Source organism: Euprymna scolopes, chromosome 9, assembly GCF_053919585.1.
Source record: "Euprymna scolopes isolate OS-2025 chromosome 9, ASM5391958v1, whole genome shotgun sequence".
Lineage (NCBI taxonomy): Eukaryota > Metazoa > Mollusca > Cephalopoda > Sepiida > Sepiolidae > Euprymna > Euprymna scolopes.
The window spans coordinates 81,442,191-81,459,605 of record NC_136490.1 but is presented as its reverse complement, the minus strand read 5'-3'; the positions used below and the strand labels follow the sequence as shown (position 1 = coordinate 81,459,605).

Genomic DNA, 17,415 nt, shown 5'->3' with positions numbered 1-17,415 from the left:
CTTGACGCGCAGTTTGGAAAATAATAAAGTGTGAAAAAAAAAAAAAAAAAACGTGCGACCTGGCAGGTGCTCGTTTTTGACGAGTTAATGACGTGAATGAGTGCAGGACAGTGTTTTATTTACCGCGAGTCTGTTGGCTTTTTTTTTTTTTTTTTTTTTTTTTTTTAAAGCTTAATGTACATGTGGTGATCGTAAGCAATAGCTATTTAGCAGTTTACATTTTCTGCGGGACAGTTTTTAATGAGGTCAATAACCCGGTTTGTTTTTTACCTAACTTTGGGGAAAACCAGCACCCTGTTTATTAGGGGAGTGTCTCATCTTGAAATGAAAGCAACCGTCTGATATGACGAAGACGACATTGACCAAACGTTACATCACTTTCTAGAGACCACTGGCCGTGGGCCAGTGATTCGAATTAAGTTTCGCTTTTTTATACAGAGAAACAAAAGCAACACGTGCCGATCTGAAAACGTTGAATATTTAACGTTTCAAAGTCGGGCAAATTAAATAAAGAGGTGATCACCGTTAAGTCGTTGATATTATCATTTAGATGCGATATAAAAACTTAAGTTGTGAGGCGACCGATCGGTTCTCGGAAAGAAGCCTTTCTTGGACATACATGAAAACGTACACACACACACACATTTTCGCTTTTATATTTATACTAGCGAGGGGTACCTGGCGTTGCCCGGGTGTTTGTAGGGGTGTGTGGTGTTAAATAAAATCGGCCAGCCAGAAGTGAAAGATGTTTGAAAGTCGTCGAGCGTTACGATGACGATGTAAGCATTGTTATAAGCGAAGTAAGAAAAGAAAACGTTTTAATTAAGCGTGGGGAGGGTAAAACAAAAAAAAAAATAACATAAGGCAAACGAACGATTAAAACAGAAAAATGAACGAACATTACGTGAAAAATGGCTTAAATAATACAGGGTTCAGTATTTAAATTAAAAAAAAATTAAAAAAATAAAAAATCTCGCACCACGATTCGAACCCATAACGTTTAGATAATGAACCAAGGCCTTAACTACCTGAGCTAAAGCGACGCCTTTAAAGTTTGTTTGGTTTATCAACTATTTAAAGTAAATCAGGTCATGACGTCATCTTACACATGCATTGTTGACCCTCCCCCCTGTCGAATCTCTCACTCACTCACTTACACACAAAATGGCGTCTGGCTTTTTTATTCTAAAAAAAAACTTTGATCGTTAATATTTTTTGTAAGCGTATTTTTTTTTTTTTTACTTCACGTGTTTGGCTTGGCTTTATTTTTCGTTTAACTATCGTATCTACCTATTTTGAATGTGGTAATAACTTTGGTAACGTTGCCATAGCGTAGAAGTTCATAGTTTAGCTTTAATTAATTTTTTTTTTTTACCGATAACATTTTTAAATTGTAAATTCAGACCGCCATTAGAGGTTGCTGACGTCAAGATCATGTGACATGACTCAGCGGGTTTTAAATACAAGTTGACCCAAAATAAACGGCCGCGTGTATACTTTATGTAGAAGAGTTGGCGGCCGTATTTTTTGGGACAGTTATAAATCGATTTAAAAATATGTAATGTTTAACATTGAAATGTCACTTTTTTGGGCCCCACCCCCTCCTGCAGAAAATCGATCAGTTGACGCACTTCTGATGGTCACTTTGGGCCAATTTTTCGATATTTGGCGTCCGGAAGGTGGGGCTTTCATATGAGACCAAGTTTGTGAATTTGTTTTGTCTGTCAAAAGTTTTTAGCAGACACACATACACACATTTTCGCTTTTATATATATAGATTTCATTCGAAAATGGATAAGTATCGAAAAATTCATTAAAATCTGACCATTTAGTTGATTTATTAAAAACATGTTTTCACGTTCGGAATGTCTACTACATGGAACGTTATTTTGAAGCGTCAATTATGTAAACCAGATTTTTGTCTCGCGATTTCGTTATTTTTGTATGGTGAAAAAATTTTTTTTAAATTATTACTAGTTTTTGTCCTTCTTTTAAATGTTACAAAAGTTATACTGATAATATTAACTTATAATAAAGTTACATATGGGGTGGGGGGGTAATTCTGTGGTGAATTTTGGCAGTCCCTAGTGAAAAAAATATTAGATAATTTTGAAACATTTTTAGAGCATGTTCATGTAAAATATAGTAATTAAAAAAAAAAAAAAATCACAAACTTGGGGGGGGGGGACATGTTTTGAACAATTGAAATTTTTATTATTTTTGAATAAAAACAAAAAAATATTAAAACAAGAACAGTAGTGTTCTCGTTGAGTAGTTTTTTTTTTTTTTTTTTACTCAAGAAAATAAAAGGTACTCATGCACTTATTGAGCCGTGCTGAAATAATGACATTTAGAAAGCCATTCTTAACATGGGGATGGGAGGGTGTTGTGTACCTATTATGTACTTTCACCTAACAATTTAATAACAAGTATCGTAAAACTTTAATTAAACTTGAAAGTACTATTTAAAAATAGCGTGGATCAATAAGTGCATTAGCACCAAAAAACATTTCACTGTTTCGATCTACGACATTCCATGAAAGGTACATACACGCTGAAGCCTTTTGTTTATTTTTGTTTAATTGCTAATTAATTTAAGTGCTAATTTAGACTTTTACCAATTTTCCTTTAAAAATCAATTAGAAACTCTTCAAACATTGGGTGAAGCACTTAAACCATTAAAAAAAAAAATAACGGTAACATTAAGTGCATAAGCACCAAATTGTTTTTTGCTTTGCTTTCATTTTGTTTGTTTGTTAAATCTGACAAAAAATAAATAAATAAAAATAACAAAAGAATACAAAAAATAAAAGGGTATCAAAACTTTAATTATTATTAAATAATATTTAAAAATAGTGCGTATTCCATTTTTACTTACACCAATTTTCTTGCTAATAATTACATAAACTCCCATCCCTCCCCACCAAAAAAAAACAAACAAAATGATAAAATCATAAAAACAAACATTGGTGAAGCTTAGATAAGTAGGTCCCGCAGATGAGCCTAGTTCTGACATTTGGAAAATTTAGGTTAACAACCGGTGAAGCTACTAAAAAGTAACCCTTTTGAATGGAGATGGATATAAACAATATTTTTTAAATTAATTTCTTAATTTTACTTAAAAACAAAATGTAAACATATATAAACAAAATATTTTAGAAAATAATTTCTTAATTTTAAATAAAACTTGATTGTAAGGAATTTTTTTTTTAAAATAATTATTGAAAAATATTGCAAATTAGCTGGTTCTTTGGGATAAGGGGTGCATGAAACCCCACTTCCAAAATGAAAAAAGTGTTAGTGTTTACTATTTTAAAGCACTATTTTTTATTTTAATTTTTTTAAAGTTTGAAATAGCTTGTTAACTTAGAACAAGTGCGCATGGCGGAAATTCTTCAGGGTTTAAATGTATTGTAATGCACCATAAGGTGGTCGAAAAACGTTTTTCAACCGCCATATTACTTTCTATTTACTTGCCTCCCCCACGAGGGCAGAGTTAGACACAAGGTCCATTTTTAATGTAGAGAAGCGGTTATTACTAAAAAACGAAACGGTGAAATATAAAAGCAAGTTAAGCTAAAAGTAAAAAATTTAAAAATTTTTAATTCAAAGAATTAAAGAAATTCAAAGAAATTTCGAAACTCATTAAAATAAAGATTACCTTTTAAAGTAGTAAATAAAATTCTTGTACATCATATTTAATGTTATGAAAAGTTCTGACGTTTTTATCATAAATTTTTGAGAGCATTAATCTCACTTCAAACAGTTCAACTTAAAAATAGAAGAGAATTGTAATGAAAGAACAGTAAATCTAAGGTATTTTTTAAAGATTCGATTCCGATAGCCCCCCCCCCCAAATACACGATTCCGATTAATCATCCCACCATTAGTTGAAATATTATTACTATCAGCACTATAACTGGAATGCCGTCAGGACAAGTTGCTTTACTGGAATCAAGGTTCTTGATTAGCTTCGCGACCTCACGCACAGATATTTGTATGTTGCATAGCGTGTTGTCTGTTATAGGAGGAAATTTGATGGCCTTCGTCGCAGAGGGTAGAGTTAGCTGCAAAGTTCTTTGCAAATAGTTTGGCCTTGTCTGCTGCTGACGAGATGACCTCAGGTCCATTGATGATAGTTGGGATAGAACGCACGCTTCTGTTCAGGATCCTGTTTGCTATTTGTCAAAACTGGTGGGAATCAAGCCGCTGCTCAGCTACTTTGGATTTAACGGACTGTTTCAAATATAATTCCCGCCCTCCTCCAAAGAAAAACAAAAAGTATGTATTTGTCAGGCTTCGACCATTTTTAATTTGAGATATTAAATAAATTATAAAGAAAATCTGTTTCGCAGGCAATTAAACGCATGCGCTATGGTATAATTATTATAATATATCCTGAGCAACACCAATTAAATTTTATAAACAAAAAAAAAAAAAAAAATGATGGATTTTGCTCACATGGAAAATTGGCTCTTTGTCTGACTAACTCTGCCCTTGTGGGCATGCAAGTAAATGAGGACATTAGTTTTATTTTTCTCTGTAAATATGAAGAATCATTCCAGCCACAAATTCCTTTAAAATTACCACTTTTATAGGTTTTCGGGGGCGCTAAACACGAAAAGGACATTTAAAATTACAGCAAATGAGTGGGTGCATTTCTTCATATCCTATAAACTACTTGTTTCCTGGAATTTTTAACATTAGTGGTAATTTTTAAATTTTCTGAGTGGTAAGAAAGCCCCCCCCCAAAAAAAATGGTGGCCACAAAGTGGGTGCTCACTTTACATTAAATTATTATAGAAAAGTGATCCCCCGCTTTTTGAAACTAAATTTAATTAGTACAGATAAAACAAAGCTGCAAAGTGCAATTTAATAATTTTGCAGAAAATGGGTAAACTTTTCACTTTATAAAAAGCTACTCATTAAAGATACAAACTGAAGACTTTTATACTTGACTAATTTTTCAATGAGAAATTCAAAAAAGGGGTGAATATTGGAAGATTTTGTAGGGTGACAACTTTTGGTATATTAAAAAAACAAATAGGAGTAGGGGAGTTGGCATCAATATCTTGAAAAGTCAATTTTTAAACAAAGGCCTGTTATAGTGTTTATACATGTGCTGTCTTTGCAGAAAAATGCAAAAACATGTATTTGCATAGTGGGTTGTTAACATTTGACTCTGTAGATAAATTACTGACAGACATGTTCTGCCACAGGAACCACAGACCTGGTTGAATGTTTGACATTAATCACTTCCATTTGTGTCATGCAGCCATCATTAACATACTTGTGGCAAGCTAATCGCTCCAAAGACATCTTCCTCTAGTCTGTGTTCATGCTAAAAGTTTTCAAATTGTCCTTGACAAAAAAGTCTCTTTGGCTTGTCTCTGGCATTTATCATATTGTAGTTGTTTATGGAGCCTGTCATATCTTAACTAGATGCTCAGCCCAGTGCATTTGACTATGTATTTCTATGCTAAATACGCACCAACTTGATGTAGAACAGTGATGTCTAGTGTGACCGATTGCCAATTGAGCGATCCTCAGCTTCATCACTGTATATGCACCAATGCTCTGTGAGGTAAAAAAAAAAAAAAAAAAAGATTCTGAAAATAAGCAGCAATATGGTGAAGACGTTCACATCAGAAGAAACATCAAAATAAAATGTAGAAAGGTGAAGTTGGTTGCAGAAAATTCATGACCTTGCAAGTTTTATGTCCTTGTTTCTGGAGGGAACACCTATATTTTCAGTTAATGGAGGAGGATCAATGCAGAGAAGACACACTAAACTAAATGCAGTATTTAATAACAGCATTTTCTCTCCATGCAAACCTGGGGAGGATGTGAACTAGTGCATACCAGTTGTGTATATGCAACCAATGTACAAAGATTGGCAGATTAATAGGATAGGAGCAGGTTGAAACACTCTTTTGTTAATGGTTTCTCAGAAAATATTTTTGTGGCATTGCAGCGGTTACTGAATGTAGCTGCCAATTAGTGAACTAATTTCAACTGCCAGAGAAACTTAGAGCTTGATGGAACTCTTGAGTATACATGTAGTCGGAATCTCCCCATGGCTATCTTTATTAAAAATGAAGTTCAGGCCAGGGATAAAGATGGCTTAACCTGACCAGAGTGTACACTTGCCGCAACTGAGAGGTGATGTAGGGCGCAGGTTTTGTATCAGTTTCCATCTCTTATATGAATGATTAACAGAAATTCTTTTCCTGCCTCCCTTCTCCCTGTCATTCCTACTCTTTATTTTATCTCCCCCCTTTTTTGCGCCTTGAAAAGGCCTTATTTCTGTTATTACTTTGAAAATATGGAAAATGTCTTTAAAATTTCTTGAAAAAGCTTTGAAAATTGTATTTATGTCAAGTAAAAAATTGTCATAATATTAAAAATAAAATTGAAAGAAATATTAAATTAACTATTAAAAATACCTTTTAATAGGGGTAGGCTATAGAAACAAAATTTTTCAAATAAATGCCAAAAGTGGCTTATTACCTTCATTTATATGTAAATAGATGGGAACAAGTGAATTTTTTCAAAACGGGTCAAAATTGGAGGGTCGCTGGCCCCAAACGTGATTTGACCGCGTCGACGCGTGAAAATGGCCCAAATTTTGCCCCCGAACACACTTAATCACTTATTGAAAGCCACAGGGTGCATTTTTTTACTATAAATGCATTTGTATCATTAAATCTAACATTCCCATTGGCTATCCCACAAGTATAGGGCTTTTTAGGGTATCTCAGAGTCCAAAATGGGTCAAAATTACCCCAAAATTAGCCAAAAATGGTCGGAAATCACGGATTTTCCAAAATGCACCTCCCATGGGCCCAAAGACACCTCTACATGGCAGAAACTGTTGGGAAATGCTTGAAGCAGGCACTCTCCTAATTTTTGCACTGTTAATGAGGGGTATAAGGACCTTTAAAAGGGGCTGAATATGGCCGATTTAGCCAAAGAGTCAAAAAGTCCCTAAGAATCAACATAGGTTGTCAAAAAGGGGCTTAATTTGAGTTATAGATGGAAAATTACCAAATAAGGAAATGTTTTCTTTCTGTAACAATGCAATGGCATCTTTAAATAGACACGATAACATTGCATTGCATTAATTGTGAATTTGATTGAACTTTGCTTTCTTTTTCAGTTAGTAAAATGCAATGAACATGGCTGGTATAGCAGGGCAGAATGACGAAGATTATAATTACGACGATTGGACTTATCTTCTGCTTGATTCTCTTCCAACTGAGGCTGAATGTGTTCAAGCTGTGCAACATCATGCTGCCAAATATGGTACCACGACACAGAAAAATCATATTCACCAGTTCTCCTTGCGATTACTACAATTGTGGCAGAAAGCCTTTGGAAGTGATGTTCGTTATGTTACAATACCTGGGATAAAACATAAACTTGATTGATCGCTAAAAATTTACGACAAAGATGTCTACAAAGCAAAGGGTTCCAGACGTGTGAATATGATTAAATGGAAACGAGAGCACCATGTCCTTCTCAATATACTTTCAAAAGATGTGAATCCTGATGAATTTGATGTACATGAACGAAGATTCTTTGTCGATCAAAAGTCTCTCTTGCAAATGGCTCCTTGACACTTTCCACGTCGATATGGAACATGAACGGTTTCTGGCAGAGCAAGAACTGCACAATCGTTTGGATTTGGACGATGATCAATTTGAAGTGGAGGATATAAGTGACCAATTGCCAGAGCATGATACCTCAAACAATTTGAACTACTCATTAAACAGATCGGGTACAATCCGTAGCACTGTCCCATGTACCGAGATCACCACCCAAACACATGTCACTTACAATCTGTGAACTGGTGCACGGAATTTCCAGGAGTCAATCAAAATAGCTCTAGCAAATTCCTGTGCTGCAGCCAACATTTCGCCTCACCAAGCCAGAATTGCTTTTCAGTGAGCAATTCTTTGGGACATGTTATCTTCTATCTCCACCTAACTCACAGGAGAACAATGATGGTGAGCGTAGAGATGAAGATGAACCACCTATCAAACAGGTACGATCAAAGGAAGAGTACATTGAGTACCAGGATGTTCTTCTCTCTGAAAGAGTCTTAATGACGACAAAGCATCTCCTCGCAATTCAACAGGAGCGCATGGAACTTGACAAGACGAAAACCAGTATTTGTGCTAGAGAATAATGATGTGATTGACGAGCTCTTTAATGCATTATATTGATATTTTACTGTTGAATGATTTTAAAGTAATGTGAAGTGAAGCTGTGTCTTGAAATAACAAAATAATTCCTTTGCTAATTACTCATACCTTTTATCAAGTTATTCAATATATTGGTTACAAATCGAGAAATAGCGAATCGAGGGCCATTTTCATCAATTTTGGGGTAACTATGAGGACAATATGAATTCAGACTCTTCTTGGACAGCATTTTATTGACATTCAATGTTCAATTTACAATTAATTACTTTGAGAAGTTGATGTAGTAAAGTTACGATGTTTCTAAAAAGTATCATTGATGAATGAACTAATGATTCATATGTTATGTACCGTAAAGCATAATTTTGTCATTTTTGGATTGTTTTGACCCTTTTTACATCCCCCAAAGATCTCTAAATACCCTAAATACAAATGGATAAGATAACAGGGTGGTTATTTCAGTCTTCCAACTGTAAAAAACCATACAGGAGTGTTTATAGGAGCCCGATGAGAATACCTGCATTTTGGGGATTATCCGTGATTTTCGTTCACTTTTGGCTAATTTTTGGGTAAATCTGACCCATTTTGGACCCTTAAGATACCTTGAAAAGCCCTCTATAGGTCAGATAGCCAGTGAGAATGTTAGGTTTAATGATATAGAGCCATTTATGGTCAAAAATTGCACCCTGTGTGGCTTGGGAGGTGCATTTTGGAAAATCCGTGATTTCCGACCATTTTTGGCTAATTTTGAGGTAATTTTGACCCATTTTGGACTCTGAGATACCCTAAAAAGCCCTATACTTGTGGGATAGCCAATGGGAATGTTAGATTTAATGATACAAATGCATTTATAGTAAAAAAATGCACCCTGTTGCTTTCAATAAATGATTAAGTGTGTTCGGGGGCAAAATTTGGGCCATTTTCACACGTTGACACGGTCAAATCACGTTTGGGGCCAGCGACCCTCCAATTTTGACCCGTTTTGAAAAAAATCACTTTTTCCCATCTATTTACATATAAATGAAGGTAATAAGCCACTTTTGGCATTTGAAAAATTTTGTTTCTATAGCCTACCCCTACTACCCCTAAATGGTTTTTAAATATTAAAAATAAAATCAAAATGCCTAGTTCTAAAATTGCAAGTTATGTCCCTTTATCACTAAACTACCTGAGGTAGTTTTGTGATAAAGATTTAAATCTGTCTATTTTTGTTCTCATAATTTAATGGGTGGAGGGCACAAGGAGGGGAGCAGTAGTGGAGGCTACGATAAATAAAATTACCCCCCCCCCCCTTTTAAAAATACTTTTCTTGTGTGAACAGGACTCTACCTCTACCACCACCTTCACCCCAAAATGTGATAATTTAAAATTAGGCCTGCTAGGTCAAAAACAAAATGGACAAGACTGCAGCCGTCTTGGTTGGAAATTAAAAGCTGTAAAAAAAGTTAATGTTTTTTATGAAATAAAAAGCATTTAAAACTACTTAAAAACACTGAAACTGATTCAGGTATGTTGCAAACTGTCATTGGCTCTGGTAAGTTTTTTGTTGTATATTACTTTGTTTGTTTTTTTTTTTTTTTGTTTTTTTTTTTTTGTTTTTTAATCTTCATTTTCGAATTGCTATGGATTGTAAAACAAAGCCCAAATTTTGCTTTGAAAATGGACATTAAAAATCTGTATCTCAAACCCGTGTAATTTTCATGTTAATTTCAATTGAAAATAATAAATTTTCATTGGACTCCATTTCATAGTTCTAGTTGGATAAAATTCTTATCTAAAAATATTTAAAAAAATTTTTTTAATACTAATCTGCTTCAGTGTGACTGAAATTTTTTAGTTTCATTTTTTTTTTTTAATTTTTTTTAGCCAATAAAAGCAGCACCTCCCGGTAAAAAGTATGTACGATGTCCATGTCATTGTTTGCTTATTTGTAAGGGTGCTTCACAAAGAATTGCTTGCCCTCGTCCTGACTGGTAAGTATCTTTATTTAAAAAATACAGAAAATTTAGTATTTTATATTACTTGGAAATAATAGCTTGGAGAATATGCAATGCCAGCATAGGTTATTGAAAAATTGGAAACAATCTTTTACTTTTTGAAGGTTGTCTAGATTTCTACAAATGATTTGGGGTATTTTTGCACTGCTAGATTGGTGTTCTCACATATAAAACCTTTCAGAATATTGAGGGGTTTTTTTTCAAACTTTTTAACCATCTCCTTGTAAGGTATCAAACAAGTCTTCTATATATAAAAAATGAAAAACATTTTTTATATTCACTTTAAATCTGTTTTTAGTATTTTTCTTGACAAAAATATTACTCGAGTTTTAAATATTTGTCAAAACTTTGTAAATCAACTGCATTTTTTTTAAAGATTACATTGTGAATTTTACATTTTATTTTGATGTTTCATGATCTATAGATTTGGGTTTTACTGTTAGTTAAAGAATATATCACTTTAATATTTTTTTAAATTGCTGGTACTAATTATAATCATTTTTGAAATCTGAAATTAGGCTCAAATTTTTCTGATACTCCAGAATGTTCTGATTCAATTATGTACACACAGTGTTCAAGAATCTTTGTAAAATAATTGACTCAAAAACTTACTGCCTCATCAGTATCCTCCTGCTTTTTGCTAAAATTATTATTCTAGCAATGGTCCATTACCTCGTAAATGTTTAACCTCTTCCTGATTTTAGTGTGAATTTTGGTGAATCCATTCTATTGCAAGTTTCCTAACTGAATGCATAAGATAAGTGAAGCTAGGGTGGTAATGGTTAATATATTCAAAACCTTTGACAAAGTCTGAGATGAAAATTCTCTTGTGAAAATTATTTTGTATGGTATTACTGGATAAATATCTAATATAAACAGGTCCTTCTTAGCTAAAAGTAAGATCCAGGTTGTTTTAAATGTCTGTATATCTAAATATATTAATGTGCTAAATTATTATTCCTGATTTCCATCTCAAGTGGGCCAATCAAATACATAAGACAATGGCTGAATCCTTAGAAAATGACCTCCAATCTGTAGTGGAATGAGGCCATAAATGGATGGTTATATTTAATCCTAAGACCAAGCTTCTTTCCATTAATAATTATAAGAAACTTTTCCGACCACTAATTACTATGGCTAATAGTATCTTATCAGAGTCCAACATTCAAACTCAAATCAATCTTCACAGGTAACAATTATGTAGAATATACTTTCAAGATTGCAAAAAAAAAAAAAGCTCTTTACAGTATTAGAAAACTTTTCTCATCTGCCAGTATTCTATATTTCTATAAAGCTATCATGCCCCCCTATCCTATTTCAATGAAATTTGTTCTAAACTATCTACACTTGTGCCTCCTCAATATGAATACCATTGACCAACCCAACAATCAGCAAAATCCCACCTTTTCACTGTAGAAGTTCCTAGGTGTCTGACTGCTTTCTACTCTAACAGTTTCTTTCCTCAAACTTTTTCTTTGGAATTCCAGTTTCCCCAACCATACTGGCATGCGGAAATTTAAATTGAACAAACATTGCTGAAAAACTCCCCATTAGCACACCCTTATAAATAATTCACAATCTATTATGCTTCAGTAGCAATGTACCTTATTTGGGGTGAAAATAAAAGATTTTTGTATCTACTTTATTGATATTTATTTTTAAATGTAAATTATTCCAGATAAGGCATGAAGCCACTTGATATACAAAACCTTGAGATTGATCTACAATAACAAAAAAAAAAACCTTACAATCTATGTAAGACCTACATATTTACATACAATTCAATTTTTAGTTCTAGCTTTTTTAAAACCAATATATGCTATTGCAGGATACTTATGTGCATTTACTGCAGATTACTTGGAAACTTAATTTCTGAAGATTTTCAGTGGCATATTTGATTCATTTTATTTAATATAATTCATTTTAATTAAATTAAATGTCATTTTATTTAAATTTGTATTTTAACAATAACATTTTCATTCAAAACATAGTATAAAAATGACTAAATGCATATGTCCATAAAGATGGGAAAATATCCAACCATGCAAGATATAAAAATAAAGTTATTTTTAGTCAATTTAAAAAAATTTTTTAACTTATTTCTTAGATTTAGCTCTTTTTATATATGCTGTCACAAAGATATTTTAAGCAATTTTAATTTTTTTTTTATATAGGTTTCTATTTAAATGTTTTAAAAAAAAAAAAAAATCTTACTGCCTATAAATATAAATTTTGCTTTTCTCTTTTCGTAGCAAAAGAATTATTAATCTGAGTCCTGCTCCAACTGTGATGATGCATTCCCCAGGGACCAGCCACATTGAATGTGCACATTGTGCTAAAACTTTCTTGGTAAATGCTTTATAATTTCATCTTTCAAATATTGACTTATTTCATTGATTGAAATCATGTTAGGATCTTTATCATAATAGTGAAATTCGAAAATATTGAATTTCAAATAAAAACAAGTGTCTACTTGATTGTCGTATTACAGAAATGAAATTATCCAAAAGTTATGAAAAACGATAAGGTAGAAAATGAATTATTGATGTAAATAGTTTTTGAAGACAATGAAAATTGAGCTTTGCTAAAAGAAACCAGAGAGTTTGAATCATAACAGGAGGTAAATATTGTCTGAAAACTTAAAATCTTCAACCAATTTAGCGAAACTCAGTTTACTCTTCAAAAACTTTTCACTTTCTACCTTATTGTTTTTAATTTTTAGATATGTTCATTTACTGCGACATGACAATTAAGTAGGTACCATTTAATTTTACTTGAAATTCAATATTTCGAATTTCATAATGAAGTACCAAATTTAGTCTGATGACCTCTTTTGTAAACTCTTCAAATGCATATGACAATTTATATATATCTATAAAAGTCAAATTGTGTATGTACATTTCCCTACCTAACTACTCTGTCAATTTTCAGTCTAGACTCAAGATTTGACATAAGATTTCGGAAAATCTTTTTAATCGTTTTTTAGCCAGAAATTTAGCTGTCAAGGGGTCAGTTCAACGATTTGACCTTTTGAAAACTCTACCAAACTTATCTGCCAACACTTGAAATTTTAAATATAGGTTACTTGGACATGGATCAAACTTTTTAATTAGATTTTAGCCCCAAAAATGTTAAGGGGGTCAAAGTTAAAAAAAAAAAAAAAAAAAAAAAACTGACCTCTGTGATCTCTACCAAATTACTCGACCAGTTTCTGGTCTAAACATTTGAAATTTTACATAAAGGGTATTCAGAGATAGGGCAAGCTTTTTAATCAGTTTGGGTCGAAAATTTGAGCTGCCATGGGGTCAAAGTTCAAAAGATTTGACCTTTGCGGTGTCTAGCAAACTACTTGGCCAATTTTGGGTTTAAACATTTGAAATTTATACATAACTGGTATTCAGGCAAGCATTTTAATCAGTTTTGGGGTGAAAATTTGGCTGCCAAAAGATCAGAGTGTAAAGAGTTGATCTTTGTAGATTCTACCAAATTCCTCTGCCAATTTTGGGTCTAAAGACTTAAAACTTTGGGCATGGGTAAAACTTTATATTTTGATTTGAAACCAAAATAATGTTATGGGGTCAAAATTGGGGTCAAAGTTTAAAAAAAAAAAAAAATAATGGTCTCTACCAAATTACTCAGCTAATTTTTGGTCTAAACATTTGAAATTTTACATAAAGAGTATTCAGACATGCAAGCTTTTTAATCAGTTTTGGGGGGAAAATTTGGCTGCCAAGAGGCCAAAGTTGAAAGAGTTGTCCTTTGCAGATTCTACCAAATTCCTCTGCCAATTTTGGGTCTAAACACTTAAAATTTTAGATGTAGGTTACCTGGACATGAGTTAAACTTTTTAATATATATACATATGCACATAGTTATGAACAGTACATAGGGCCCGAGCAAAACTGGACTGCTAGTATATGTATATAGTATCATTTTTTAAAACTTTCCTTCCAAAACTTTAGTAATTTTTTTTTTTTTTTTTTTTTTTTTTTTGCGTTTTACTTCAATGTATATATTTTTCATTTCATTTTTACCCGAATAATTTTTCATAAGTCCTTTTTTTTTTTTTTTTTTTTTTTTTTACATAGGCATCATCACTTATCAAGGCCAAGAGGCCACTCAAGGATAAGGGTTAAAGAGTGTACATTGTAGTCAGCCGGAAAACGGAAGACAATTCCACAGGCGTGCAGTTCTAAGAAAGAAGCTTTGTTCATAAAATCTACGTTTAGGTTTAGGCACAGATAAAGAGTGGGGGGAATTATTGATAGTGTGTACAGCTAGACGAGTGTTTCTTGTGAAAGTTCGGCGAGGGGGGACCATAGATTGAAGCTCAGTTAAACACCTTCCATGAAAATGATACATCAGAGACAAACTCGCAACATCTCTTCTGTGAGATAGAGGTTGCAAGGAAGAGAAAAGGACATCTACGAGGCTACGAAGTCTATTTTGAACTCTATCAAGGCAGGACAAGTCTTTTCTAGCAGCTCCTGCCCAGATGTGGCAACAATATTCCATCCTTGGACGTATCTGGCTCTTATATAGAGAATAGCATCAGCAGTGAGATATCTACCGGATCGATAGAAAGATCCCACCATTTTACCAGCGGCCTTGGCAACAGATTTGATGTACGTGTTCCATTTAAGATCAGGAGTAATGGTCAAGCCCAGAAGCTTGTCCTTCATTAAAATTTCTTAAAAAAACTATTAAACTACTTTTGAGGTGCATTGTTTTATTTCAGCAATAACCTATCAAATGTTATCTTCTAAGTGGTATATTGCCTGGTCGATCAGTGTAGGCATGCAACTTTACATATCGCCAAAGAAAATAATCTAATGGAGAAATCGGAAAATATGTAAGGAGGTGAGCAACGTTTTTTATGACTGGTTTCCAAAGCAACCACGTCGCTACTAATTCGAAAAGAGAAGTAACAAGTGGGAATGAAAGCGTGAAAGGGAAATAATTGGGATTTTATTGAAAGCAGACGAGTGCCATACATTGTGTTTATGGAGGCAAAAAAATAAGACTGAAATTAAACAAAGAACAAGTGAGTTTACTGGAAGCCTGGAAAAATCAATTATAATAGAAAAATGCAAGCATGAAAAGTAATATGGTTAAGCTTAAACATGGTAAAGTAAAGGACTAGTTGTTAAAACTGGAAAAGAACTGGACAAGATATTCCAGTAAAAAATATAAATTTATAACAAAATTATATTGCAACATTAAGAATTTTTTTTTTTTTTTTTTTAAATTTATAACATATATTTTAGTTTTCTCCATTACTCAAAAGTCAGTTCACTTTCTTTTTCTTTTTTTTTCAAGCAATGGTCATCGTAAAACTATTAGCAATAGACAGAGGCTACTAAGTTAATTAGGGGCATGAGACATCTACACAGCAAGATGTCAGTGGTAACATTTACATTAGTGTTGGGACGATTCCTAAATTTTTTCCGATTCAGATTCCAGGAAAATATTGATTGATTGATACCAAGTACGATTCCAGTGGAATTGTTGTTTTGAAATATACCATTATATAATCGAAAGTTTTTGTGTAGTGAAAAAATTTGGTACAGCGAAAAAGTGGAAATACAATTAAGGGAATTTCGAAAACGATTTTTTTTTTTTTTTTCTTTTCATTGAAAATAAAAATCAAAACAAATTTTAACCATGAATTAAACATGCACCATGAAATTAATAACAATCAATTTTAGGAGTTATTTTATATATTAAAAAATATAAAGAAAAAGGGTGGATGTACACGGATGCTACTCCTGTAGTGAAATACGCATCTGCTCCGAAATTTGTGCATGATTTTTTTTTTTTTTTTTTTTTTTTTTTGGTAGAGTTTATATAATTATTAGTAGGAAAATTGGTGAAAGTTAAAATGGAATCTGCGCTATTTTTAAATATTATTTTCAAGTTTAATTATGTTCACAGGACTAAACGATTCACAAAATTTTGTGTATCCGCTTACTGGTGTTTGCACCAACAATATTGAAGCCTACTGGTCTCGTATTAAAAGACTGAAATACATATCTGGATCAGTAGAAGAAATGAAATGGTCTCATGTCAATGAGGCCATGCATAGAGAGGCTTATAACATGAAAAGTGAAAAAATATTAGATAATTTTCAAACATTTTTAGAGCAGGTTCATGAAAAATATGGTAATTAAACAAAAAATTCCGGTCGACATACAAGTGCTACCCCACTAGCGAAATACACATCGGCTCCGATTTTGAACATTGTTCGATTGAGGGAGAAATCATTATTTTCACAAGGAAAGAATTTTTGCGTGTGTTTTGGATGGATTTTTTTTTTTTTTTTTTTTTTTTTTTTTTGCCGGAGTTATTATTAACAGAAAAATTGAAAGTCAAAATGGAATCCACACAATTTTAAATATTATTTTGAAGTTTAATGTTTACGATATCTGTGTTATTTTTATTTTTTCAAGTTCGCTTGAACGTTTTTTTTGCTGGATTTAACAAACAAAATGAAAGCAAAGTAAAACAAAAATTTGGTGTTTATGAACTTATGTTACCATTATTTTTTGTTTTAATGATTTAAGTGCCTTCCCCAATTTTTTTTTTTTTTTTTTTTTTTTTTTTTTTTTTAAGGAAAATTAGTGAAAGTTAAAATCAGCACTTGTGGCAATAAACAAAAGGCTTTAACGTGTACGTACCTCTCATGGAATGTCGTAGATTGAAACACAGTGAAATGTTATTTGGTGCTAGTGCACTCATTGATCCGCGCTATTTCTAAATAGTACTTTCAAGTTTAATTAAAATTTTACAATACTTGTGTTAAATTGTTAGGTGAAAGTACAGAACACCCTCTCATACCATGTTAAGAATTGCTTTCTAAATAATGCCATTATTTCAGCACGGCTTTCATTTTATTTGTTAAATCCGGCAAAAAAAAAAAAAGTAAAGTTCAAGCGAAGTTGAAAGTTATATTTATTTTTTTTTATTTAAAAAAAAAACAAAAAAAAAACGCAGGTATCATAAAACTTTAATTAAACTTGAAAATATTTAAAAATAGCACAGATTCCATTTGGACTTTCACCAATTTTCCTGTTAATAATTACATAAACTCTGGCAAAAAAGCTTCAACCAGAACTTGCCCCCATACTTAGAAAACTGTTTAAGCGTTGTCTTAAGGGGAATTGCTTCCCAACACTCTGGAAAACCTCATTAGTATCCCCTGTATTTAAGAATTC

The 17,415-nt window shown here is 32.5% G+C and overlaps 1 protein-coding gene across 2 annotated transcripts in view; it reads left to right on the top strand.

Moving 5' to 3' along the window:
• LOC145284725 (type 1 phosphatidylinositol 4,5-bisphosphate 4-phosphatase-like) overlaps nucleotides 1–17,415 on the top strand; it is a 140,287-nt gene that overhangs the window by 76,452 nt on the left and 46,420 nt on the right. For both annotated transcript variants that reach the window (XM_080133652.1, XM_080133653.1), the window contains 2 exons: nucleotides 10,071–10,177; nucleotides 12,454–12,550. In XM_080133652.1, the coding sequence (XP_079989778.1) occupies nucleotides 10,071–10,177; nucleotides 12,454–12,550 (204 nt within the window). The remainder of the gene's footprint in view (nucleotides 1–10,070; nucleotides 10,178–12,453; nucleotides 12,551–17,415) is intronic.